A 27,609-nucleotide genomic window follows, 5' to 3' on the forward strand; every position below is an offset into this window, starting at 1 on the left:
GTAAGAAAGTACCTTTAAGTTCTTTCCTTTTTTACCTATTAGGTTTAGGTTTACTTTTCTTCATGTTTCAACTCTTTAAACACTGAATAATACACAGATGGTCTTTTATTTAAATGGATAATATTGAGGTTGAAACATTTTCCCTTTTTACCTGTGCAAAATCAGCAGCAAGTCGCATTTTCCCACCTTCACCAAGAGGTCTAATGAGACTGGCGTTGCGGATAAAAAGTTCGATGGCTCTTTGGGCAATAGCTTCAGTGTTGTCAAAGACAAAATCCGAGCATTCAAAGTGTTTAAAGTAGTCACTCATAACCCTGGCAATGAAACCTTGAAGCTCCTTCATGTAGAGAGAACAGGGAACATCAGGCTTTCCTGAGCTGGGTAATGATCTGCAAAAGAAAAAAAAATCGGCCAGTTCACTAAAAGGCGCTGTTGGGCACTTCCTTTCCCCCTCTGCCTGCTATTTCACTCCTAAGCAATTTTTTTCCATAATGGTAGAAAAGGCATTGTTTATTTTTGTTAAGAGTTAAAAAGCATCATACAATGTTTAAATCATATTTTAAAGACTGATTTAGGATGCTAGGAATATGACTGAAGGAATCTTTGAATCTGTTTACTGAAACACTATGAAGAATGAAACCAACAACCATCTGTCTCGGATAATTCACAGAATGCCTTATGCACTCTGACCTCTCAAGGACTCTTGCAGCTTTACAATTCTCCATCCACTCACATGGTTTGCCTGGTTAGTGAATAAATCAATATTAGATACTGAAACAGGATTTTACACTTGGTAGCAACAGAAAACACTGCCTTCCCCAAACAAATTCTTGGCAAAAATATCTCTGCTCTTGTGCTATTTAATCCAATCAGTCCAATAGTAGAATTCTGACTGTGGAACTGGTTATGTAACAATACACATGGTATGCAATTTTTTCCTCCCAGAAGATGTTTGGAAAGGCTTTAATTTGGATCAACAGATGATGCCAGCTGATGCTCCATGAAATACTATTTATAATTCATAAGTGTTTATAATTGCTCTTTAAAGAATATATGAAAAGAATGTGTAATATTTATAGGAAAGAAGAGTTATACCAAAATTAGAAATCACCTGATATTAATTAGAGAGCCAATGAGATCACTGGCTATATAATGCTGAATCTTTTTCAAAAAATAAATCATATTCTGAGAATGATGTAGCGAAACTGGCAAAGGTTTCGGAAAGAACAACAGACATGATTCAAATGCCTAGAGCAAGCGGATGAGGTGAACTTAATTATTTTAAAATACAACAATGGTTATTATAAGTGGAATGCTAACCGAAGGTCTTGCACTTCCAGAAAGCAGATAGCAATAGAGAAAACAGGCTAGGTTCTAGCAGGAAGAGATTTTCTTTGGGTGTAAGAAACAGGCCATGGAAGGGGCCTGGTGGAACACTGGTGTTTGCAGTATCACAGGCCGGAGTGCTGCTTGGAACAGAGCAAAGGCACAGCCTCAGTAGGTGATGGCAATCTTCACACGGGGTTTGGTTTTGCCAGATTCATACCATCATGGCCTATCTTTATTCAGATTTTGTCAGTCTAAAAGGCTATGCTGGGGGTGGGGGGCGGGAAGGCACCAATCTCTTTCTAACCTTCTTATGCTTTATCAGAAGCACTGTCATTATCTTGGTACTACTCGGGAGGACTACTTTAAGAATTTTAATCTGGCCAGGTGATATGATTTCCCTGAGGATTAGAAAATAACTCACTAAAACAAGTTTCATCAACATGTGTCAATGTAAGTAAAATGCTCTATTAGGCAAAATTCTGAAATACGTTATCACTGATTTTCAATGCGGATTAGAAGCCTGATTTAAATTTAGTAGAATATAAACCTTGCTTGGCGATTGCTAAAACTCAGTTTTCCCAGTTATGTCAAAAGTTTTTAGTTAAGAGGGTCTCAAATGATAAAGTGCAGCAGAAAGGTGAGCGGCAACGTCAGGGTCTTTGTAATCAGAGCCGCATACAGAGGCAGAAGGCGAGCCCGCATACAGAGGCAGAAGGCGAGCCCGCATACAGAGGCAGAAGGCGAGCCCGCATACAGAGGCAGAAGGCGAGCCCGCATACAGAGGCAGAAGGCGAGCCCGCATACAGAGGCAGAAGGCGAGCCCGCATACAGAGGCAGAAGGCGAGCCCGCATACAGAGGCAGAAGGCGAGCCCGCATACAGAGGCAGAAGGCGAGCCCGCATACAGAGGCAGAAGGCGAGCCCGCATACAGAGGCAGAAGGCAGGAGGCCTGTAAACGAATGCATGCCTGAGAAGCAGCACCCGGCAGTCTGGGGTCTGTGTGTGCTCTCCCCTCCTCTGAGGTGCTTGTCCACCACGTCAAGGACCTAGAGTCCTCCTAGGGGCTACCTATCAGTTAAAGGACCAATCTGGTTCACTGGTATTTAAGCAAACTAATAAAAACGTATCTCTTTGGGAAATTAACTTTTAATGTCTAATCAGTTATCCGCAGGCACCAGCCGTGGCTCATCAACACAATTACTGAAGGAAGTATCTAACCACTCTTATTAGAACAAGCCTTTAAAAATTACTTCAGTTTTGCTTCCTTGTCAGAGGCAATGATGATTGGTCTAACTGGGACATTTCAGATCACTTTTGAACAAAATTCATTTATTTCCAAATACTGGTAATCAGTAGTTTCATATTCCTGTATCCAAATATTACAGCATTTTTGTGTAGAACCCACTTTACCTTTCTGTGCTTCGTATTATTATTAAAAATAGACTGACCTTTTCACCTTTCAAAAGATACTTTCTTAATGAAATAATAAGTGATCTGAAAAACTAAAAGACAGTGCAATAGTCACATAATTTTTCTATAAACAGACCAGTGGCTAGAAATTCAGTAAAGTAGGTACTCTATTAAACAATATGAATATAAAGAAACAGGGCAATTAAAAATAAAAATTAACTATAAACTAGAAATAAAGAATATATATATATACATACAAAATATATGTTTAGTTCTAAACTATGTTGTTTTTAATCACTTTGAGCATGTGCAAACTGTTTCAAATTCTCCAGTTTTCTAATACACTAAATCAAAACCATTTTACTTAAAAAGATTTCAGTAAACACTAAGCTAGGAACTATGACTTTTATTCTCAAAACACACAGATATGGATAGGCAGTTCATATATGAAATAGCTGTGGAATAATACCAGTGTTTATGGCTAGGAGTGATATGACCAGATCAGACTGCACTAAGACTGTGACGAAGGGAAATCATGTTTTTGCAGAGGGCTGGGCAGGACCTTGCCCTCAAAGCCAGAGTAGGAATCAGACTAGCAGAGCGATAGAGACAGGACATTTTATACAAGGAATACCATACCAACACCAAAGGCTCAAGTACAGGCTATTTGTGAGAAGTAAGGAAAAAAAGATAATTGCAAAAACAAGATGGTACCAAACGTCCTGAAGTATTAATAACAAGCTGATTTCCACGATGTTGATGGTTCCATGTCTGAATAACAGGAGACAAATGATGACAAGAAAGACTGAAAAAAATCAGTTAATGGCGCCCAACGAGTAAAGCAGGATAAGGGTAGAGGCCAATTCTATCACAAGAGGAACAAAGTTCTGAATGGTCTAGATGTTAGAGACTTAGGGAGTAGAGGTGGAGGTGGGAATGAAAAACAAATGCTATGAAGGTTAGCAAAACCTTTGGCTGGAAGTCATTACCCAGAAAAATCTTCTTGATGCATAGTGATGATGATAGCCTCAATGGCGTCACCCACGGAAGTCAGCAAGGGTTGCACAGCATTTCCCATAAGAACATAGATTGCCTGAAAAGAAGATTACATTAAGAAGAGACAAAATTTAAATAGATCAAACACAAAGAAATCTGAGGTGTGAGAAGCATTTTGACTAAAAGTTTTCACATTATATCAAATTCAGACTATATACAGTTTAACTATAATAACCCAACAGAAGTCTGCTCTTCTCATAACTGCTGTCAGTAATGATTTTTAAAGTTTAAAATATGTGGAACACGGCACTGAAAAATTTCAACTCCCCCGCTTTTCTCATATTTTCAAAAAGTTTAACACTCAAATGAGCCTCTGGAGAAAGGAGAAGAGAGGGGTAATGTCACTTATGAAGCAAAGATCATATGAACACATTTTTTAAAGTTTCTGGAAAGACTGACACAAGACCAAAAGCAATTCTTCAAAACTGGAGCAACATCGTATGCTTTAGACCAAACTGGATATAATAAATATATTAGTGACTCTCAAAGGGCAGAACAGTTAGGCATTTCGTGGATCAGATTTCTATTTAGAGTTTGACAGCAGTGAGTCTCAACTGTGGGCAATTTTGCTCCCCAGAGAACACCTGGCAATGTTGAGCGACATTTCTGATTGTCATTGCTGGGGTGGGGGAGGGGTACGCTTCCAGCATCCAGTGAATAGAGCAGAGACACTGCTATACACCCCACAATGCAACGGACAGTCCCCCATGACAAAGAACCATCCAGCCAAAAACATCAATAGTGCTAAGGTTGAGAAACTCTTCTACTGTGAAGTATACTCATCAGTTATGTTATGATCCTAGGCCACAGTTATGGTTTTTGTGAAAATATGACTGGGCCTCAGTAAACTTTCAAAATCTAAATTTTAAATATATTATATATGCTTCAATCATGATTACATACAAGGAAGATGGATGACTTTGGCTCATACAAATAATTGAAATCAATGAAAAAAGGTTAAATAGGATCCTTATTCATTAGATTCCTAAATGTCATCTCAAGCCTTAATTTGCTGATTAAAATAAAGATATGTATACAGGATTGATAGAGACATGGGCTCTGTGTTTTCTCTCTAAGCCTTCTGCCCCACAATCCCTCGGCTCTCCTTTCAGAAATAAAGGATGAAAATGAAACAAGATAAAAGAGAGAATGTGCGTGTGTCTGCACACACACAGTGTGCCCTCAGGGAGCTCACAATCTGGTGACAAGACATAAGCTGTGGTGATATCAGCACTCTGAGAGCCAGGGAACACGGGAGAGACACCCAAACTATACCTAGAGGATTAAAAATCAAAAGGTGTTCCAGGAACTGAATTTCAAAGGTTAAAAGAAGTTAAAAGCCAAGTGTATGTGCTGGGAGGGAGGGTGTGAGACTGGGGGGAACATACGTCAAGAGCACAGGAGCCTGGGGAAGGTGATACATTTGGGGAACTGTAAGGAGTTTAACACAGAGTATGCGGTGGCCACCGATGTGGAAGAGAGGCTGAGCACATGTACTCTGTGCAGGCTGCTAAGGAGACAGCAATATATCCTGAAGGGACTGGGAAACCAATGATGGGTTTGAAGCAATGGAAAAAAAAAAAAGTGGTTAAAGATTTGAATTTGGGAAAAATCACGCTGGGACAGCAGACTGGATAAATTAGACTAAAGGCAAGAGGACATAGTAAGAGGCAAAGCGATGAGTGCCTGAACCAAATCAGAGGCAGCAGGAACAGAGATGAGATAAGGCAGAGACACTGGGAAAGGAGAAGAGAGGACTCGGGAATCAGATGTGAGAAATACGGAATGGAAAGATGGGAGGGTACACTCAGATTTTTTTCCTCCTTTAATGACTTGGTGGCATTATCAACTGAATGTGTAAATGCAAAGCAATTGGCTGATTTAGGGATGGAGGGAGGAAACACTGAGCTTAGTTTTGGACACAGTTGGAAGGGGAAACACACATGCGCTCTCCAGCAGGGACTGAGGGCTTCACAGTTGTAGTTTCTAACATGTTTTAACTAGATATGGTTGTCTTTGGCTTTTAAAAGAGAAGATGAAGCCAAGTGAGTCATTGAGATCCCAGAGGACAGTTCATAAAGTAAGGGATACCGTTTTCATGTCATGCAAAAGAGGAGCCCTTGACAGATTAAGAGGGGTAGTAGTACTTATTTAGTAGATGTCATGTGCTGGACACTGTGCTTTGGGTTTCACAAGTAACCATGCCACTGAAAACTCAATTGTTCCTTCTTCTAAGAATTAAGAGAATCTCTAACTTACTGATGCAGAATTTAAAGTAGACAGGAAAACTAAAGTCAAGTTAAGAAGGTTGTCCAAAGCCATCAAGTGGAAAACCTGGGATTTTCTAGGTGCATTTGACTCCAATGAGCTTTTTGTTATTCTTTGCCACTGGGCAGAGAAGTAAGAAGAGATCCTGGAATATAGTGAAAATAAATAGACAGGAGATTTCAAGAAGGAAGGGCAAGTTTTCTACACAGTATGAAGGAGTGAGTGCCTAACTACAGATCCTCCTACACATAATTGTGGAAAAATACCAAAAACAAAACAAAAAATCTACTGGAGGCTTCTGGAGATGGGAAAAAAGCAAGCAGTTTTAGAGGAGTGTGGAAATATGTAACAATCAGAAGAGACAGAGTTTTCCTTTTTGTGCCTCTGCAATGAGAGTGACTTCAGTCATGGTAGTGGCAAGCCTAGGTGGCTAAAATGCTGAGAGAAAACAAACCTGCAGTCTTTCAGGTCAAAGGAACAGGGTTCAACCAGGGCTGCTGAGAGTAAGGGGGGAATTTTAGAGAGGAGAGAGCCAGAAAAGAAACAAGCCTATTTTTCCATGTGTGAACTCAGCACTAGTCTTCAGCTGATTCAACCATGTGTGTGCAAAGCAAACAACAAGTGGCTTGCAACTAAGGCTTAAAGAACTGAGATCTTCGACATGGCCAACTGCAGGTCTGACTGTACAATTTGAGTCTCAACAAGCTACTTCTCTGCTAAAGAAATGGTCAACATGGTTACAGGAGCAATATATAAAAATACTGAGTCTACAAAACATAATGTTTACATTGTCTGCTGCTGCTAAGTCGCTTCAGTCGTGTCCGACTCTGTGCGACCCCACAGACAGTAGCCCATCAGGCTCTGCCGTCCCTGGGATTCTCAAGGCAAGAATACTGGAGTGAGTTGCCATTTCCTTCTCCAATGCATGAAAGTGAAAAGTGAAAGTGAGGACACGACTAAATAACAAAATGCTAGGAGATGTTTGGATGGCATCCCCAACTCGATAGACATGAGTTTGAGCAAGCTCCAGGAGCTGGTAAAGGACAGGGAAGCCTGGTGTGCTGCAATCCATGGGGTTGCAAAGAGTCAGCCACGACTGAGAGACTGAACTGAACTGAGGAGATGTTATCAATTCTAAAGGGAAAAGACAATCAATAGCTGCCAATTCTGAAATGATCCACTTTACAGTTATCAGGCAAGAACCTCAATGAGATAAAGAAAAAAACGTCCATCATAAATAATAGGAAATCTCAACAGAGTGATTTAAAATGTAAAAAAGAACCAACATGGAAATTTTAAAATAAAAAAATGATACTCCATGCAAGCAGATGTAAATGTACTTCAATTAATGCAAAGTTTCTAGATTTTACATGACACGGTACAATATTAACTCTAAAAGACTGTGGTAAGTTAAGAATGCATATATCCACAGAAGAACAATGGAAAAAAAAAATCACAAAAATAGACAAAGATTTAAGAAATAAATTTAAGTGACATTCAAAAAAATAATAAATAATCCAAAAGGTGGCAGAAAAGGAGGAAAAGAGGAAATAAAAAAACAAAGGGAACAAACAAAAAACAATAAAGCTATACACCTAAATAAAACCTTATTGATAACTGTATTATGTTAACAGACTAAACACTCCAATTCAAAGGCAGAGATTATGGGAACAGACAAAAGGCAAGACCCAACTCTATACTGTCTACAAGAAATGCATTTAAAAACTAAAGACACAGAGGAGTTGAAAGTAAAAGGACAAAAGAAGATACATCTTCCTTGTAAACATTAAGAATAAAAAGACTGGAGTAATTTAATATCAGATAAAATAATGCATGACAATAAGTATTAACAAAGCTAAAGAAGGATATCTCCTAATGACAAAAGGGTCAGTTCATCAGAAGGCATAAAAATGATAAATACTTACAGAACAGAGCCTCAGCACAATTAGTTATATAGCTTCAAAACCGAAGAAGAGTCAAGAATCAACAGAATGGAAGGGAGATACAAGAAAGTCCACAACCATGGAAAATTGTAATTCCTATCTTTCAGCAAGTGATAGAACAACTATAAAAATATCAATAGAGGCACATGAAATCTGAACACATCACTACACTTTGACTTAATGGATATTTACAAACAAGATACTAAATAACTGAGGATTACAAGTTTTTATCAAGCATACACGGAGAAGGCAATGGCACCCCACTCCAGTACTCTTGCCTGGAAACCCCATGGACAGAGGAGCCTGGTAGGCTACAGCCCATGGGGTCGCGAAGAGTCAGACACGACTGAGCGACTTCACTTTCACTTTTCACTTTCATGCACTGGAGAAGGAAACGGCAACCCATTCCAATATTCTTGCCTGGAGAATCCCAGGGACGAGGGAGCCTGGTGGGCTGCCATCTATGGGGTCACACGGAGTCAGACACGACTGGGGCGACTTAGCAGCAGCAGCAGCATCAAGCATACATGGTTCATTCATCAAGACAGACCACATGCTAGACCTTAATACTTAATAAATTTAAAAGGACTGAAATCATACAGAATATGTTTCCTGATGATAACAGAATTAAATCAGAAATCAATATCACAAATCAACTATATTTCAATAAAAAAGTGATAAGAAAAAAGAAATCAGTAAGATATCTAGAAATACCACAAATAATTAGAAATTAAAAAAAATGAATCAAAGAAGAAATCACAAAGGAAATAAAAAATATTTCAAAATGAATGAAGATAAAAGCATGACATATCAGAGTTCGAGGGAAGTTTACAACTTTAAATTTAGAGGATGGGAGGGGTCTAAAAATCAATGGCATATGGTTTCCAAAAAACAAACAACAAAAGGCAAAGAAAATTCAAAATAAGAAGGAAATAAAAAAAATCTATAATCAGAAATCAGGGAAACAGTAGAGAAAATTAATAAAGCCCAAAGATGTTTCTTTAAAAAGATTATGAAATTGGTAAACCCATGACTAAACTGACTAAAAAAAGATAAGAGAACACAAATCATCAGTAAGAAAAAGAGATTATCACATAGATCCTATAGACTTTAACTAGACAGTTAGAGAATATCATATACAGCTTTATTCTGACAAATTAGGTAATTTAGATGAACAAATACCTAAATCACAAAGAATCAAAGCTCAATTCAGAAAAAAAAAAACCAGATTATCTGAACAGCCCTCTATCTGTTAAACAAATTAAATTTGTAGTTATAAACTTCCTACAAAAAAAAAACCCTACAGGCCCAGATGGCTGCACTGGAGAATTGTACTAAGCATTTAAGGAGAAAACAATGCAAATTCTACACAAATTCTTTCAGAAAATAGAAAGGAGAAAACAGTTTCAAAACCAGACAAAGAACTACAAAAAAGAACCAATATCACTTATGATTATAGATACAAACATCTTCAACACAAATTAAGTAAATTAAATCCAGAAAGAAATACATAGAGAGGGTAATACATCATGATCAAGGTTGGTTTGATATTTGAAAATAAATTCAGTATTTTATTAACAGAATAAAGAGGTAAAACCATGTGATCATTTTATACAGGAAAGGCTGTTTGATGAAAACAACACCACTTATAACTTTAAAAAAAATCTCTTTAAATCAGGAATAAAAAAGAACCCATTTAATCTGATAAAAGCCATCTAAGAAAATATCCTACTTCAAATAGTAAAATAAATACTCAGTGCTTTTCCCCACATTGGAAACAAGTAGACAAGTCCACTCTTACCAGTTCTAGGCAACGTGGTACTAGGTGTTCTAGCAGGTGAAAAAAAGCATGGAAAGCAGGCATCAAGATCAGAAAGGAAGAAATAAAACTGCCTCTATCTGTATTATAATATGATGGTGTACTCAGAGAACTTTACAGTAAGGTGAGTTTTCCAACTCATGGAAAACATAAAACAGAGAAGACAGCATTATGGAGAATGCCTTCATGGAAAGGATGGGTACAGGACTGGTAACTGCCAGAGGAAACTGAGAAAGGATGTTAGATTATATTTCACAAGCTCTTCACAAAACAATGCTTTTTTGGTAAGGGAAGTACTTACCTAAAATAATTAAGATTACAAAAATACTGAACTCTCGACAATGCAAAATATTTCAATATAAAGAATATCAAACCCACACAGTAAAAACTTATATAAACTTAGTAATATACTATCTGTGCAAGATGATCTCAGTAATAAATGCATCAGAACTATTGGTCTAAGGTGTTTAAATGCTACTTATAGCTGAGGTGGTTATAATAAAATGACTCTAAATGTATAATCATTAATTATGTCATTCATGACATAGGAGTTAATGCTGATAATATGAGATGATGAACTTTGAACCTAAAATAACATTTAATTTTGGATAAAATCTCAACAAGGTAGAGAAGACTACTATGTGTCTTTATATTCTTAATAAGTAAAAATGTATGTTTAATATCTTTTCCGTCAAATAATAAAAGCATGGAGATTTTTGGTTCTTGGGTTGCATTTATGCATCATAACATCCTAAATCAAAGTGAAGTAGTAAGCTTCCTACAATCTTAGGAAAATTCAAGATTCTCTTTTTCCCTTTGAGTCAGAGGATTCTGTTTGTTCTTCACTTATTATGCCATAAAGATTTTTAATGAAATTTAATTAAAAAGCAAGGCCAAAACTGTTTCACTGAGGTCTGTTAACATAAGCAATTCAGTCTGTACTTGGCAAGGTCACTGCAGGAAGGCTTTGGACTGACTGCATCTTCTCTTACTCTTCTCAAGGCAAAACTTACATTAGTACATTAAAAAATGGGAATGTGCGCTGCTGTCACACCTTACAGGTACACAGTAGGGTTTCCCAGCCTTGGCATTACTGAGACGTGGGGCCTGGTAATGCTGTGTTATGGGGGACTGTGCACTGCAGGATGCGTGACAGAATCCCTGGCACGAGAGGCCAGTAGTGCCCGGCTCCCGGTCACGATGATCAAAAATGTTTCCAGATATCACTCAATGCCCCGAGGGGACAAAATTGCCTTAACGGAGAACCGCTGCTTTGTTGGGATAATACTGGGCAGCACTGCCCTAAGACACAGTGAATATTTATAAGACTCTCGCTTCTCTTGCTTATGATACGATTATCATAACTGGAACACAATCTGTAGACACCAACAGGGTCTATTTTTAAATTGTAGAAAATATAAACACACAAGTAGCCTCTCTCTTTAGGATAATCATCAACATGCTACTTTTGGCATATGGAGAAGATTCTGAATTATTTTTAAATGTGACATCTCCCACTCATCCAAACAATTCTAAAACTGACTCTGATCTACAGAGTCAAAGATTAAATTAAATTCTTTTACCTTTAAGGCTGAAATTATAGTTTGCTCAGCTGCTGGTGGGAATGAGCTCTGACTGGAAACCACCTAGAACAAATCCAGTTATATTTTGAGTAAGTTATCTATTTTTATAAATACTAATTTTGATCATAACATGATAAAACTGTTTTCACATTATCATTACTTTAGAGTAGCATCTCATACATGTTTTAAAAGTACATTAGTATGCAGTAGTTAGGACAGGTTTTTAAATGTTTTCCTGTATAAAGCAATTATCTACTTAAAATAATTAAAACATTAAGAATCCTAAAAGTTAGCTTTCCTTAATGATATAGTTTTAACTTGAAAAGATCAGTTTAAAGCCATATTTATTTATTTTAAAAAAAATCACCTTTTCTAAGTTGACTATAATTTTTAACAAGTCAAATGTCAAATGTTTCCCTTTCTACAAATCAATACAAACACTATGAAAATTCTGAAAGTATCAATGAAGACATTTAAATTAGGCTAAATAAATACAACTTTTCATTGCTTTTGAGTCTACAGAGTAATAATGAAAAGAAATGGAAAATATATATTCTTTTTATTTACTTTTGTTATTTACTTTTCTGACATTTACCTGTTAATAACTCTTTAAAAATATATTTTGTTTAGTGTACCAAATACACAGTTTGGAAACCCCTAATTGATAAAAATCACTTGCTAAAAAATTTAAGTAAATGGAAAATATACTTACAAGTAAGTCATTACAAGTATTCTAAAATACAGTCTAGCACATAAAAGCTCATACTAGAGATCAAGTTTTTAGGAATATCAACTAACCTTTGGCTTCTTCATGTCTTCTAACTATCTCCCTACTTACCAAATATTTTGAAAATCATTAGTAAACACAAGTGACTCAAGAATCAAAGATGGAGTTGAAAATGTTGCTTTCCTAATACTTAGTTATATTTACAGTTCATCTTAGACATAATACATGATGGCAAACAAGTTAAAGTTCAGTCATTTTTAAAAAAGTGTTAGTAGAACAACAGCAAAAAAATTTTTCTACTCACAAGTAGTCTTCAGTGGTTATATATTGTAAGATTATATATCACTGTTTTTAATGCATCTTCTCCCTCATTTTGGGGGGCAAAGATAGAAGCTTTCTGACATGTTAGGGAGCTTATGAGTTCTTATATTGTTACTACCTTGGCTATAATTTGCTACCACCCATTTGGTATCAAATTATGTTTTAATAGGTATAAAACACATATAATTTACCCTTAAATCAACTGTTCAATAAACTTGACTATATCAAGCAACCTTGAGTACCTCATGTATTTTAAACTAACTGTACAGACAAATAATAAAGGCCAGGATCGAAGACTGTTTAGAAAGAGTTCAGCCCTCAGATTAGTTTACAATCACATTTTCACCTTATTCCTTGGCAAAAAACTAAATAATAATTCACGATTGTCTAAATTCGAGGCAAGAAGAAAGAACTTGAAATTAAGTCAATAGAGCTTAATTAAAATAAAGGTTACCTTTGTTACTGATTGATGCAACTTATATAGTGAATTTACTACTGCCACATTTCTTCTCTGTCCTTCGGTAAGAGGTCCAATCACCTGACTTGCATCCCCTTGTGTGGAGAGCTGTAAGAATTCAACACAAAAGAAATTACCAAAATGATAGCTCATATTTAACTGGGGGGAAGTTTATGATCCTCTGACAAAGCGAATGTTAACTGAAAATATTCAAGTCAAGCTCTGGACTTCAGGCATAGCCAGGAACCTCTGCAGAGATAACATGATGAGCCTAGAAGCCTAATTAGTCTCACACAGGAAGAACACCCTTCATCAGTCCTTCATAGCTGGTGGATTCCTCAGGCAAGTGTGACCCAAAAGTCCAGGATGTGCTGTTATTCTGATACATCAGCTTAGTGTTTCTGGGGAACACCTTCTGCCAATCATCTTTTTTTCTATTCAAAAACTCAGGAAAACAACCCATACCCCAAAAAAAGAAAAAAGAAAGGAGAGAGGGTGGGAGTAATAAAAATAAACCTACATCCTATTTGACATTTGACAGTCATAATAGTCTAATGAAATGAGAGATAAACAGAGAGCATTACACTCTTTATTTTGTAGATTAAAAAGAAAGTTGTGTAGGATTATACTATGTATGGATGATCAGTTTTGTCTATTCTACATCTTTATATAAAGTCTTTGTGTATATAAGTATAAAACTTCTTTCAACATAGTATTACTGGTTTTCACACATTTTTGTTCCTATATATTGCTGTGTGCTATTCCACTATATGAATTTATCTGATTTTATTTTACCCATTCTCTTACTGTTTCTAAAATGTTTGCAATAAAATGAACACTAGACTTAGGAAGGTGGCTCATTGGTAAAGAATCCCCCTGCAATGTGGGAGACGCAAGGTCAGGTTCGACCCCTGGGTCAGAAAGATCCCCTGCAGAAGAAAATGGCAAGAATACTGGATTGAGATCCATGGACAGAGATACCATGGACAGAGGAGGGACAGAGGAGCCTGGCGGGCTACAGTCCATGGGGCTGCAGAGTTGGACATGAGTTAGCAACTACATTAACAGCAACAGATTTAAGGCATCTAGACGTATTTCTACCACTTGCTAGCTCAATATATGGCTTCAATTTCTTCACTGTAACATGAAACTAACAATCTAGCCAATATCAAAGTATGCTTTGTAAACTGCAAAGTGTCTTAGCAATGTAAGGCATTACCATTTTTATCTCCAGACAATTCTGTCTTGTTCTCATGTCCTTCTCACTTTTCCTTTGCTTAGTCCTTTCCTCCACAATCCACTCCTCCAAGCTCTACCTACCTCAGTACTGGCAAGGGACCACAGGCACACACTAGGATTGAGGAATCAGAACCAAAAGCCAATGAAACTGTCTGCAGGTACAGATGGAATTATTTTGCTTCCTTTTTGGTTGTGGTAACAAAGCATCTTGTGTTCAGTTCAGTCGCTCAGTTGTGTCCGACTCTCTGCGACCCCATGAATTGCAGCACACCAGGCCTCCCTGTCCATCACCAACTCCCGGAGTCTACCCAAACCCATGTTCATCGAGTCGGTGATGCCATCCAACCATCTCATCCTCTGTCGTCCCCTTCTCCTCCCGCCCCCAATCCTACCCAGAATTAGAGTCTTTTCCAATGAGTCAACCCTTCTCATGAGGTGGCCAAAGTATTGGAGCTTCAGCTTCAACATCAGACCCTCGAATGAACACTCAGGATTCATCTCTTTTAGGATGGATTGATGGGATCTCCTTGCAGTCCAAGGGACTCTCAAGAGTCTTCTCCAACACCACAGTTCAAAAGCATCAATTCTGCGGCGCTCAGCTTTCTTCACCGTCCAACTCTCACATCCATACATGACCACTGGAAAAACCATAGCCTTGACTAGACAGACTTTTGTTGGCAAAGTAATGTCTCTGCTTTTAAATATGCTATCTAGGTTGGCCATAACCTTCCTTCTAAGGAGTAAGCGTCTTTTAATTTCATGGCTGCAGTCACCATCAGCAGTGATTCTGGAGCCCAAAAAAGTAAAGTCTGACACTGTTTCCACTGTTTCCCCATCTATTTCCCATGAAGTGATGGGACCAGATGCCATGATCTTAGTTTTCTGAACGTCGAGCTTTAAGCCAACTTTTTCACTCTCCTCCTTCACCTTCATCAAGAGGCTCTTTAGTTCTTCTTCACTTTCTGCCATAAGGGTGGTGTCATCCGCATATCTGAGGTTATTGATATTTCTCCCGGCAATCTTGATTCCAGCTTGTGTTTCTTCCAGCCCAGCGTTTCTCATGATGTACTCTGCATAGAAGTTAAATAAGCAGGGCGACAATATACAGCCTTGACGTACTCCTTTTCCTATTTGGAACCAGTCTGTTGTTCCATGTCCAGTTCTAACTGTTGCTTCCTGACCTGTATACAGGTTTCTCAAGAGACAGGTCAGATGGTCTGGTATTCCCATCTCTTTCAGAATTTTCCACAGTTTATTGTGATCCACACAGTCAAAGGCTTTGGCATAGTCAATAAAGCAGAAATAGATGTTTTTCTGGAACTCTCTTGCTTTTTCGATGATCCAGCGGATATTGGCAATTTGATCTCTGGTTCCTCTGCCTTTTCTAAAACCAGCTTGAACATCTGGAGGTTCACAGTTCATGTATTGCTGAAGCCTGGCTTGGAGAATTTTGAGCATTACTTTACTAGCATGTGAGATGAGTGCAATTGTGCGGTAGTTTGAGCATTCTTTGGCATTGCCTTTCTTTGGGATTGGAATGAAAACTGACCTTTTCCAGTCCTGTGGCCACTGCTGAGTTTTCCAAATTTGCTGGCATATCGAGTGCAGCACTTTCACAGCATCACCTTTGAGGATTTGAAATAGCTCAACTGGAATTCCATCACCTCCACTAGCTTTGTTTGTAGTGATGGTTTCTAAGGCCCACTTGCCTTCACATTCCAGGATGTCTGGCTCTAGGTGAGTGATCACACCATCGTGATTATCTGGGTCGTGAAGATCTTTTTTGTACAGTTCTTCTGTGTATTCTTGCCACCTCTTCTTAATATCTTCTGCTTCTGTTAGGTCCATACCATTTCTGTCCTTTATCGAGCCTATCTTTGCATGAAATGTTCCCTTGGTATCTCTAATTTTCTTGAAGAGATCTCTAGTCTTTCCCAATCTGTTGTTTTCCTCTATTTGTTTGCACTGATCGCTGAGGAAGGCTTTCTTATCTCTCCTTGCTATTCTTTGGAACTCTGCATTCAGATGAGAATATCTTTCCTTTTCTCCTTTGCTTTTCGCTTCTCTTCTCTTCCCAGCTATCTGTAAGGCCTCCTCAGACAGCATTTTGCTTTTTTGCATTTCTTTTCCATGGGGATTTTCTTGATCCCTGTCTCCTGTATAATGTCACGAACCTCTGTCCATAGTTCATCAGGCATTGTGTCTATCAGGTCTAGTCCCTTAAATCTATTTGTCACTTCCACTGTATACTCATAAGGGATTTGATCTAGGTCATACCTGAATGGTCTAGTGGTTTTCCCTACTTTCTTCAATTTAAGTCTGAATTTGGCAATAAGCAGTTCATGATCTGAGCCACAGTCTGCTCCCGGTCTTGTTTTTGCTGACTGTATAGAGCTTCTCCATCTTTGGCTGCAAAGAATATAATCAATCTGATTTCGGTGTTGACCATCTGTGTAGGCATTCTCTATTTCAGAAGCCTCCACTCATCTTAAGCCCTTTTAACTTTCATTGTTTCAAACTATTTCCTTCAGGTGATCTCCTTAAAACTTACTTTTCGGGAATTCACATACATGCTCAACATGTAGAAGATGCTTGTTAGGTATCTGTTGAACAACTGAAGGGTCAGAGTAATGGTTTTTCATTGTTGCTTTTTCAAAGTCCACCTTATTTGAGGTGAATAAAATCGTATGGAGGTGGAAAAACATAGTTTTGGCTGTGAAGCATTAGGAATTAGTGAACTAGAAAGGTAAACATAGTAAAAGAGTCAATATTCTAAACTATGAGAAATGTACATACCAGTGCAATAAGTTATACTATTTAATACAGCCTGGAAAGATGTAAGAAAGCAAAAGAGCAGCATCTGAGTTTTAAAAATCACATGGAAAGAAAGGGAATTCAAAGACTAAAGGAACTCTTAATAAATAAAATGATTCCTACGTGCTAATGATAAGATTTATTATTTCTTTTTAACTATCTGAAGAAAACATTTTTCAGACATTCTGTAATATGCTCACTAGGAACTTTGTGTGAATTCAATGTATGAGAAACAACTGAGATGGAAGTGCTGAAACAATGATAAGTTATGTTAACATGAAGAATATTTCTGTATAATTTTTAACTTGTAGACGAAATGATCCCAAGACCGCCCTATGATCACAGTTGAGGACTACAAGTAAAAGAAAGAAAACTGACAATTCAAGAGATGAGTTGGATGAGAGCTTTAAATTTCTTTCAGATAATGTACTGAAAATTACTTTTGGGGAACTATAACGTTGGTGACTTAGAAGAATGTCTAAAAAGAACAAGAAAATATATTACGGATTAGTTATGCATTGCATACAGTTAAGTTACCTTCCAGATATTCTATTGTTCTAGTGTTCTTTTCATCTGCAATTTCTATTACTGCTAAGGATATGTCAAGGGTTCAGGATAACTTTTTTTTTTAATGTGGATTTGGTCATAATAATTTTAAATATTTCTTTGCAATCACATGGAAAACAAATGAGGAAAATATGTATTAGAATTTCACAGACTTAGAACAATGCAAAATGTATACTAACCTACAATGCTTCCTGAGTGAAAAAAAAGTCAAAACATTTTTATATTAAATATTTTTAACAGAAACTTGAAACAAGTTCTGATGAACCTTCAGTTATAGTTACATCTACACTAGTTTTTCTGAAAGTGGTGAATGTACTTGGATGACAATTACTGAATTTAAAATTTAATGTGAAATTTATATTAAAACAAATTCTCAAATTCTCTTGAATTTGCTTTTTATCCCATTTTGGAGTTCACAGCACAAAATGTTTTTTTAAAAAAACTACACACAAAAAGACAAATATAATATGCTATTGCTTATGTGGAATCCATAAAAAGGGTACAAATGAACTTATCTACAAAACAGAAATATAGTCACAGGGGTAGAAAACAAACTTAGAGTTACCAGGAAGAAAACAGAGGAGGGATAAAGTGGGAGACTGGGACTGACACAGAAACACTACTATATATAAAATAAATAACTAATAAACAGCTACTGTATAGCAAAAGGAGCTCTACTCGATGTTTTGTAATGAATTGTAAGGGAAAGAATCTTAAAAGAGTGAATATAGGTCTATAAGCATATCTGATTCACTTTGCTGTACACCTGAAACAAACACAAAAACTATACCCCAATAAAAAATTTTTTTAAAAAAGAAAAAAAAAACTCACAAAAGGCAAAGTATTATTACTACTGATATTTTTAACAACAACAACAAAAAGGAGTGTATAAAGGGCAAATATCTAGCTCTCAGATTGCCACTCCCTGCTCCCAAACAGAGAAGACATCAGCAATTAACTGTGGTCCTGTTACAGCCTTGTAAGACAATGTTCTAGCCAGTCACTACAGATCTCTTAGACACAGGAGATGAAATCTATCTGTAATCCCTGAGTGACGTCATATTAGTTTTTCTGGACATATGGACCAGTGAGTCTAAGTGTATCCTGTGATTCATCTAAACACTTTTGAGGTCAAGAGATGCTGATGAGCAATATAATCCACGAGTCTCAAAACTGCTGTGCCCCTTCATAGCCTACTGTTAGAAATGCATCCTAAGAAAATAATAAAGCTATACACAAAAGGATGATATTATTTATGAAACAGAGAAACTAGAAAGCCCTACATGTCTAAGAACAAGAGAACAGTTGGGTATATCAGGCAATTCACAAGCTGGAAAAAATAACAATGGAAGATTCTTACATTATAGTGTTAACTGTATAAAACAAACAAAAACAAAGATCTGTCTGTGTAGCAGTTTGCTCTCACAAACACACACAAAAAAACTGGGAAGAAAAAAGCAAAAATGTTAAACAGTAGCATGAGGGATTATATAATGTGTAAGATTACCATATACTAGTAAAAGGCACTATGGAATTTCATAGAGTATCTAAAAGCTTAATTTACAGAACACACTTCAAAACTGTCATACAATTTCCTCCATTGTAAAAACGAAAGATGTACAATTCCATTCCTGAAAGATCTAATATAATATGAGAAAATAAACTGCTTTGGTTACTGTTTACTTCCCCAGAAGGTTTTTGGGAAAGATAATCTCATTTGATCTACTTATCTGTGACACAGGTTAAAATAACTAATTTTTATTCATATTTACTTATCAAATGCTTTCATTATAATTACCTGGTTTAGAGTAAAGAAGAATCATAATTAAATATCACTAAGCTTATTATAACATGCCAATTATCTTATTAAAAATCTATACACAGATGCACATTCACAATTAAATTATCTAACATCTCTAATACTACATAGTTTGTAATATATTAGAAATTGTATTGTATTTGAAATTCAGAGATAGGGCATGTTTCTGCAATGTATACAGCAAAGGATAAACCCACAGGTTTACACAGCAATTCTTCATTTTCCTGGCATGTTAACCTAACTGAACTTGTTTGACAAATAAAATTAATTTTCTTAGGTGTTAAAACTATCAGAAAATACTTTCATGAAAATCTTGCTACACTGTCTGTCAACACTTTCTGGTTTCATAAATAAGACGGGAGCATATACCTTAAGAAGGCAAATTCTACTTTCCCTTTCTGGATGTTCACTAGTGACTGGTATTTTTGTGCTATTACACATCTTTGTTTTAAAAGTGATTCCATCAGATCTTCATAGGGTCTATATGGCTGCTTGCCTCTTCACTCATTAAACAGCTTTAGACTATTACATCTTTTGAGATTTTGTGTTTCTTTTTCCTTTTAATTTGACGATTTTACAAATCCTTCTCTTACTCTTAAGATGTAAGTTTCCTCTTTTTGATCCTCTCTCCCCTCCTCTTGGTTGGTCTAACTTGCTTTAAATTGGGAAGCAAGAGGACGGACTACGTGCAACCTGGGAGACTTCTCCATGAAGTGAGCTTATACTTTAGCGCATGAACATTGTGACATCAACTCTAGTTCAGAGGATGGTTTCAGTTCTTTCCTGGTTCTTATATTTCAGACTACTGAATTTCTCATATATCTGACTACTTGATTAAAAAAAAAAAACAGTTGTTACTACACATCTGTTTAGCTAAAAATAAGGACAAGTCCATTCAACTACAGAATAGATTCAATGGTGATGTTACATCGTGACATCAGACTAGAACATCACACAGATCTGGTAGCAAAGAAATGACAACTTGAGATGGGTTCCCTTTTCGACAGTTAACATATAAATAAAAAGCTGGAAATCAAATCTTGTTTATAGATGAGTAAAACCAGCACACAGGAATCAACCATAGCTTTGTAATTCAAAGCTGCATTGCTCAGACACCCTGGATTACTTTAAGACCCTTTTACCAATCTAGCTTTCTCATCAACCTCCTCTAGATCTCCTCCCATGCTCCTGTCCTTTAAGTCAAAACCTCCATCCAGCACATGGGATTTGGTAATTACAGTGGGTCCAGAAGACAAACACAGTTTGCTAGGAATGGATCACTTGGAACTTTTACTTTATTTTTCTTCAAAGAACCTTATGCTTTTGAACAACAGATGGAGTTTCCACCTACCCATACCCGATCACTGGTTCCTAAAGCACTGGCTTTGTTAATTAAATTTAGAGTTAGAAGTCTTTATATTTTTAATTCTTTGAAGAAGAGAAAATGGTTTACTGTCAGTTATACTGAGCTTTTTCCATTTTCCAATAATAAATACTAAGACTAATTTATTGACAGAAAACCTCTTTGAATATATAGAGAATAAGATCTCTTTGATTTATGGTAGTTTAGGTTTAGTATAGACTGAAATTCAAACCATAGAATTTCTAGTAAAATTTATTACCCTTAGGGATATAGAAAAACTAAAATTTCAGCATCCAACTATTAAGACCTAAGCTAGTCAATAAGATTTTTAAAAATAATTAGTTGTTTATTTATTTGTATATTACAGACTACTACTTTCACAGTTTTTGATATAAAGTCTAATGTAATTAAACCTATAATTTCATATGCATTATTAATTTTCATAGCAAGAAGTTCTTTATATGGTCTAGAGATAATTTTCAATTTAACTGAAATCTTAATAGTAAAAAAATTGTATTACTGAGCTCCAAGCTAATGAGGCTCTCTGAATATTAATCTTAATAGCAGTGTTTATAATGTCAAACCAGAAAAAAAAAGTTTAATTACCTGACTGAGGTAATTATATTTACTGTGATCAATGATACGGTTAGAATTCATCTTACTATCAACTTGCATATCACTTTTTCATTTTGCTTTTTATTCTGTTTACTTTTTAGCATTTTATTGAACTGGTAATTGTCTTTATATCCATTTTTTCCATCAATTATCTATGAAGATACACATTCTATTTCTATTTTTTCAGTGGCCATAATTAAGCTGTTAAAATTCATGCTCAACTTAGGTCAAAGTATCTATAGCTTTATACTCCTCCTGAATAACACAAGGATTTTAGAATGCTTTCAAACTTATTATCTCTTCATCACTATAAATTTTAATGTGAATTTGTATTTTAGAGTTTTTGTTTCCATGTGCCAAATTAGTTGTTATTATTTCTTATTTTAGGCAACTAAAATTACCTATATATTTATCAAGTGTGCTTACTATTCCTTCTTGCATTTCAAGCCTTCTTTAGAGTTACATTTCCTCCTTCAGTGTTCAACCATTACAGGGCTTCCCTCTCACTCAGAGGGAAAACAATAAACAACTGTATGATTGTTTGATTCAGCAATCTGTGATTCAGCAATCTGAAGAAAATGCAATCATTATCTGGAAAAGACATATGTAACACAGTGTTCACTGCAGTATTATTTACACTAGCAAATGCATGGAAACCACCTAAGGGTCCATGGACAAATGAATGGATAAAGGAAATGTGGTGTGTACGTATAATGGAATATCATTCAACCACAAAAAAAGGAAGAAATCCTGCCATGTATGACAACATGGATGGACTTTGAGGGCATTATGCTAAGTAAAATAAGTCAGATAGAGAAAAACAAATACCACATGATTTCACTTACATGTAGAATCCAAAAAACAAAACAAAACAAATTGACAGATACCGAGAAAAGATTGGTGGTTGCTAGAGATGAGGTGTAAGGGATGCAGTAAATGGGTAAAGACTGTCAACATGTAAAAACTTCCAGTTATAAGTCTGGGGATCTACTGTACACTAGGGGGACTACAGCTAACAAAACTGGATGGTATTAGTACAGTTCAGTCACTCAGTCCTGTCCAACTCTTTGCAACCCCATGGACTGGAGAATGCCAGCCTTCCCTGTCCATCACCAACTCCCAGAGTTGAATGCCATCCAACCATCTCATCCTGTCGTCCCCTTCTCCTCCTACCTTTAATCTTTCACAGCATAAGAGTCTTTTCAAATGAGTCAGTTCTTCGCATCAGTAAGCTCAGTTCAGTTGCTCAGTCGTGTCCGACTCTGCAACCCCATGAACAGCAACACGCCAGGCCCCTCTGTCCATCACCAACTCCCGGAGTTCACCCAAACCCATGTCCATTGAGTAGGTGATGCCATCCAACCATCTTATCCTCTGTCATCCCCTTCTCCTCCTGCACTCAATCTTTCCCAGCATCAGGGTCTTTTCAAATGAGTCAGCTCTTCGTATCAGGTGGCCAGAGTATTGGAGTTTCAGCTTTAGCATCAGTCCTTCCAATGAATATTCAGGACTGATTTTCTTTAGGATGGACTGGTTGGATGTCCTTGCAGTCCAAGGGACTCTCAAAAGTCTTCTCCAACACCACAGTTCAAAAGCATCAATTCTTCTGCGCTCAGCTTTCTTTATAGTCCAACTCTCACATCCATATATATGACCACTGGAAAAACCATAGCCTTGACTAGACAGACCTTTGTTGACAAAGTAATGTCTCAGCTTTTCAATATGCTGTCCAGGTTGGTCATAATTTTCCTTCCAAGGAGTAAGAGTCTTTTAATTTCATGGCTGCAGTCACCATCTGCAGTGATTTTGGAGCCCAGAAAAATAAAGTCAGCACTGTTTCCCCATCTATTTGCCATGAAATGATGGGACCAGATGCCATGATCTTAGTTTTCTGAATGTTGAGTTTTAAGCCAACTTTTCCCCTCTCCTCTTTCACTTTCATCAAGAGGCTCTTTAGTTCTTCTTCACTTTCTGCCATAAGGGTTGTGTCATCTGCATATCTGAGGTTATTTAGTTCTTCGCTTTCTGCCATAAGTGTGGTGTCATCTGCATATCTGAGGTTATTGATATTTCTCCCAGAAATCTTATTTCCAGCTTGTGCTTCATCCAGCCCAGCATTTCGCATGATGTACTCTGCATATAAGTTAAATAAGCAGGGTGACAATATACAGCCTTGACGTACTCCTTTCCCAATTTGGAACCAGTCTGTTCTTCATGTCCAGTTCTAACTGTTGCTTCCTGACCTGCATACAGGTTTCTTAGGAGGCAGGTCAGGTGGTCTGGTATTCCCATCTCTTTCAGAATTTTCCACACTTTGTTGTGATCCACACAGTCAAAGGCTTTGGCATAGTCAATAAAGCAGAAATAGATGTTTTTCTGGAACTCTCTTGCTTTTTCGATGATCCAATGGATGTTGGCAATTTGATCTCTGGTTCCTCTGCCTTTTCTAAAACCAGCTTGAAAATCTACTGTTCATGTACTGTTGAAGCCTGGCTTGGAGAATTTTGAGCATTACTTTGCTAGCATGTGAGATGAGTGCAATTGTGTGGTAGTTCGAACATTCTTTGGCATTGCCTTCCTTTGGGATTGGAATGAAAACTGACCTTTTCTAGTCCTGTGGCCACTGCTGAGTTTTCCAGATTTGCTGGCATACTGAGTGCAGCACTTTCACAGCATCATCTTTCAGGATTGGAAACAGCTCAACTGGAATTCCATCACCTCCACTGGAATTCCATCACGTCCACTCGCTTTGTTTGTAGTGATGTTCCCTAAGGACCACTTGACTTTGCATTCCAGGATGTCTGGCTCTAGGTGAGTGATCACACCATCGTGGTTATCCGGGTCGTGAAGATCTTTTTTGTACAGTTCTTCTGTGTATTCTTGCCACCTCTTCTTAATATCTTCTACTTCCGTTAGGTCCGTATCATTTGTGTCCTTTACTGTGCTCATCTTTACAGGAAATGTTCCCTTGGTATCTCTAATTTTCTTGAAGAGATCTCTAGTCTGTCGCATTCTGTTTTTTTCATCTATTTCTTTGCACTGATCACTGAGGAAGGCTTTCTTATCTCTCCTTTCTATTCTTTGGAACTCTGCATTAAATGGGTATATCTTTCCTTTTCTCTTTTGCCTTTAGCTTCTCTTCTTTTGTCAGCTATTTGTAAGGCCTCCTTAGATAATCACTTCGTCTTTTTGCATTTATTTTTCTTGGGGATGGTCTTGATCACTACCTCCTGTACAATGTCATGAACCTCCGTCCATCATTCTGCATGCACTCTATCAGATCTAATCCCTTGAATCTATTTGTCACTTCCACTGTATAATTGTAAGGGATTTGATTTAAGTCATACCTGAATGTGGCGAGTTTTTTGTTGCTAAAAGAGTAAATCTTGAAAGATGGTAATGATAACCCTATATGCAAGACAGAAAAAGAGACAGAGATGCATAGAACAGTCTTATGGACTCTGTGGAAGAAGGTGAGGGCGGGACAATCTGAGAGAATAGCACTGAAACATGTATATTATCATATGTGAAACAGAACACCATTCCAGATTCGATGCATGAGACAAATGCTCAGGGCTGGGGCAATGGGATGACCCGGAGGGATGGGATTCGGAGGGAGGTGGGAGGGGGGTTCAGGATGGGGAACACATGTAAACCCATGGCTGATTCATGTCAATATATGGCAACAATCATTATAACATTGTAAAGTAATTAGCCCCCAACTAAAAGAAATAAATTAAAAAAAAAAAGAGTAAATCTTGAAAGTTCCCATCACAAGAAAAAAAAATTACATTGTGCTCCTTAAAATAACATAATGTTATGTGTCAATTATATCCCAATACATACATACATGGTACCTTAAAAATGTAATACACATTATTAGGATTCAAGCAGGAAGATCAGGCATTAAGATTAATTGGTGATTAAAAAAGAAAAGTTAATGAACTCTCTTTTTCTTGCCAAGTTCCCAGTCTCACTTTGTGATAGATGGCATAACTGGCCCCAATCCTTCATCTCTTTCTGCATCCACATCCTCTGCTGTCTGATACTGCACCTTAGCTGGGTTGCTTTGGTGAGCCAGACTTCTGGCGCTCCTTTCTCTCTTGTGCCTCTGCCTTCACCATGAGATCAAGTTCAGAAAAGCCTGCTGCAGGATCAGAGATGTGAAGAACAGAGGATTAACTATGGTTAAAGCCAGCCTGACCAGCAGCCAGCCTGCTCTGGAGTAAACCCAGCCAAAACTGGCAAAGTCATCTAGCTGCCCCTCATTGGTCCCAGGACGTATGAGCAGTAAATGCTTCCTGCATGCCACTCAGATTTCATGGCTGTCTATCATACAACATTTTTGTGGCAACAGATAATGCAGACTTTCAGACATTAAGTGACAACTGAATTGCTTACTTTCTCTTGAAAATATTTCCTAATTACAATAACCATTACTTGATATCTGTCTCTGTCTTCACCATGGCCAACTGAATCTTAGACAACTTGACCATTTACTACTGATATGCCACAGACCCAGAAAATCAAGGTCTTACAAGTCTGGGAAGCAGGTCAGAAAGCTACCTTAAAGAAAACAAGTCCAACATAAGAAGAGAGGTAGAAAAGAGTGGAAAGCTGTCTAAAGAATCAAGTGAGTAAGAAGCCCAAAGGGATCAGTGTATTTGTATCACAGCTAAACTGTATTTGGTCCAAGAGAATCTACTGGTATGTTTCCTGTTGGCACATAATATGAAAACTCTTTCAACCAAGTGATTTTCTACTTTAAAAAATCTTTTACTTGAATGTTAATAACATAGGCTACTACCATATGAAGGCTATATGGAGCAGTACCCAGGTATGTCATCCTTTTAAAACTAAAATAGTTAAAGTCCTATGCTTCTATATCATGTAGGCTTTCTTTCATTATAAGAATGTCAAGTCTCCAAAAACTTATTAACTATACAAAGAATAAAGCATATATTTACAAAGCTTTTAAAAAACCCTACTGCCATCTAGAGCTACTGACCTCATCATACACAGCTACTGACCCACACTGAAGTTGAAACCTCCCCTTAAATGTCATTCCTATTACTGTTTCAAATGGTCTGCAACTTAATTAAATGCCAATCTACTTTTTTTATAGTTTATAACATTTGACATTTACACTAAGATTCTATATGTCATTTTTGAAAACCATCAGATAATAGTTATCATTAGAAAATGCCCTAACAATTTACCTTTTAAAAAGAATGTTTGCCTATAATTTTGTTATCACAATAGTTTGTAAGTCTATAAATTATCAAGGTGCCATAAAAATTCCTTGTATACTAATATTCTAATTTCCTTTAAACATATCAAGAATAAAGAAAACATTGATTCAAACTTGTGATAGCAAGGTCTAGTGACATTTTCTACTAATGGTCACACTTCAGACCTATATAAATTATCACTATATTACCATTAATCAATTTGTTCAACTCAATCATAAGATATTATAATATAAACATCTACAGGTGTGTGTATATTTGGAACATAAAATTCTACTTAGCTTAATGAATTAATTATAACTTCACAATTGCTGTCAAGACAAATGAATTAGAATTTTTAAATGAAGACAATCTAAAACACTGATCTCATTTTCACAAAAGAGCACCTTAAAGGCTGATATTTACATGACACATACTAAATCAAATATAAGTGAAAGGAACTAAACCCCAAGACCAATAACTCACATGTGAGAATTCAAGGCTAAATCCCTGTTATTTTTAAATTAAATAACTGCAACATCTAAATATCTGCTATAGTCTGAATGTTTGTAATTCCCCACCCATATGTTAAAGGGCTTCCCAGGTGGTGCAGCAATAAAGAATCTGCCTGTCAATACTGGAGACGTGGGTTTGATCCCTGGGTCAGGAAGATCCCTAGAGTAGAACATGGCAACCCACTCCAGCATTCTTGCCTGGAAAATTTCATGGTCAGAGGAGCCTGATGGGCTACAGTCCGAGGTGTGTCACAAAGAGTCATGGCTGACTGACTAAGCACCCACGCAATTCATATGTTGAAACCTAATGCCCAAGGTGGTGGTATTTATCAGGAGGTGGAGTCTTTGAGAAGTGACTAGGACTTGAAGGCAGAGCACTCATGAATGGGATTAGTGACCTTATAAAAGAGGCTTGAGAAAGCCATCTTTGCCCTTTCCACTCTATGAGCTTACAGAAAAAAGACAGGCATCTATGAAGCAGGAAGGGCATCTCACCAAATACCAAATCTGCTGGTGCCTTGTTCTTGGACTTGCCA

General features: G+C 37.0%; 1 protein-coding gene across 9 annotated transcripts in view; it reads right to left on the bottom strand.

The window, feature by feature from the left end:
- COG5 (component of oligomeric golgi complex 5) overlaps positions 1 to 27,609 on the bottom strand; it is a 283,074-nt gene that overhangs the window by 26,830 nt on the left and 228,635 nt on the right. For 6 of the 9 annotated variants that reach the window (XM_081535940.1, XM_081535943.1, XM_081535942.1 and 3 more), the window contains 4 exons: positions 12,911 to 13,021; positions 11,409 to 11,471; positions 3,729 to 3,832; positions 152 to 389 (listed from right to left, as the gene is read on the bottom strand). In XM_081535940.1, coding sequence (XP_081392066.1) covers positions 152 to 389; positions 3,729 to 3,832; positions 11,409 to 11,471; positions 12,911 to 13,021 — 516 coding nt within the window. The remainder of the gene's footprint in view (positions 1 to 151; positions 390 to 3,728; positions 3,833 to 11,408; positions 11,472 to 12,910; positions 13,022 to 27,609) is intronic. The other 3 variants (XM_081535935.1, XM_081535941.1, XM_081535936.1) reach the window with 3 other exon arrangements.

The sequence above is a fragment of the Giraffa tippelskirchi genome, chromosome 10, assembly GCF_054371585.1.
Source record: "Giraffa tippelskirchi isolate mGirTip1 chromosome 10, T2T-mGirTip1v1.2.pri, whole genome shotgun sequence".
Classification (NCBI taxonomy): Eukaryota; Metazoa; Chordata; class Mammalia; order Artiodactyla; family Giraffidae; genus Giraffa; species Giraffa tippelskirchi.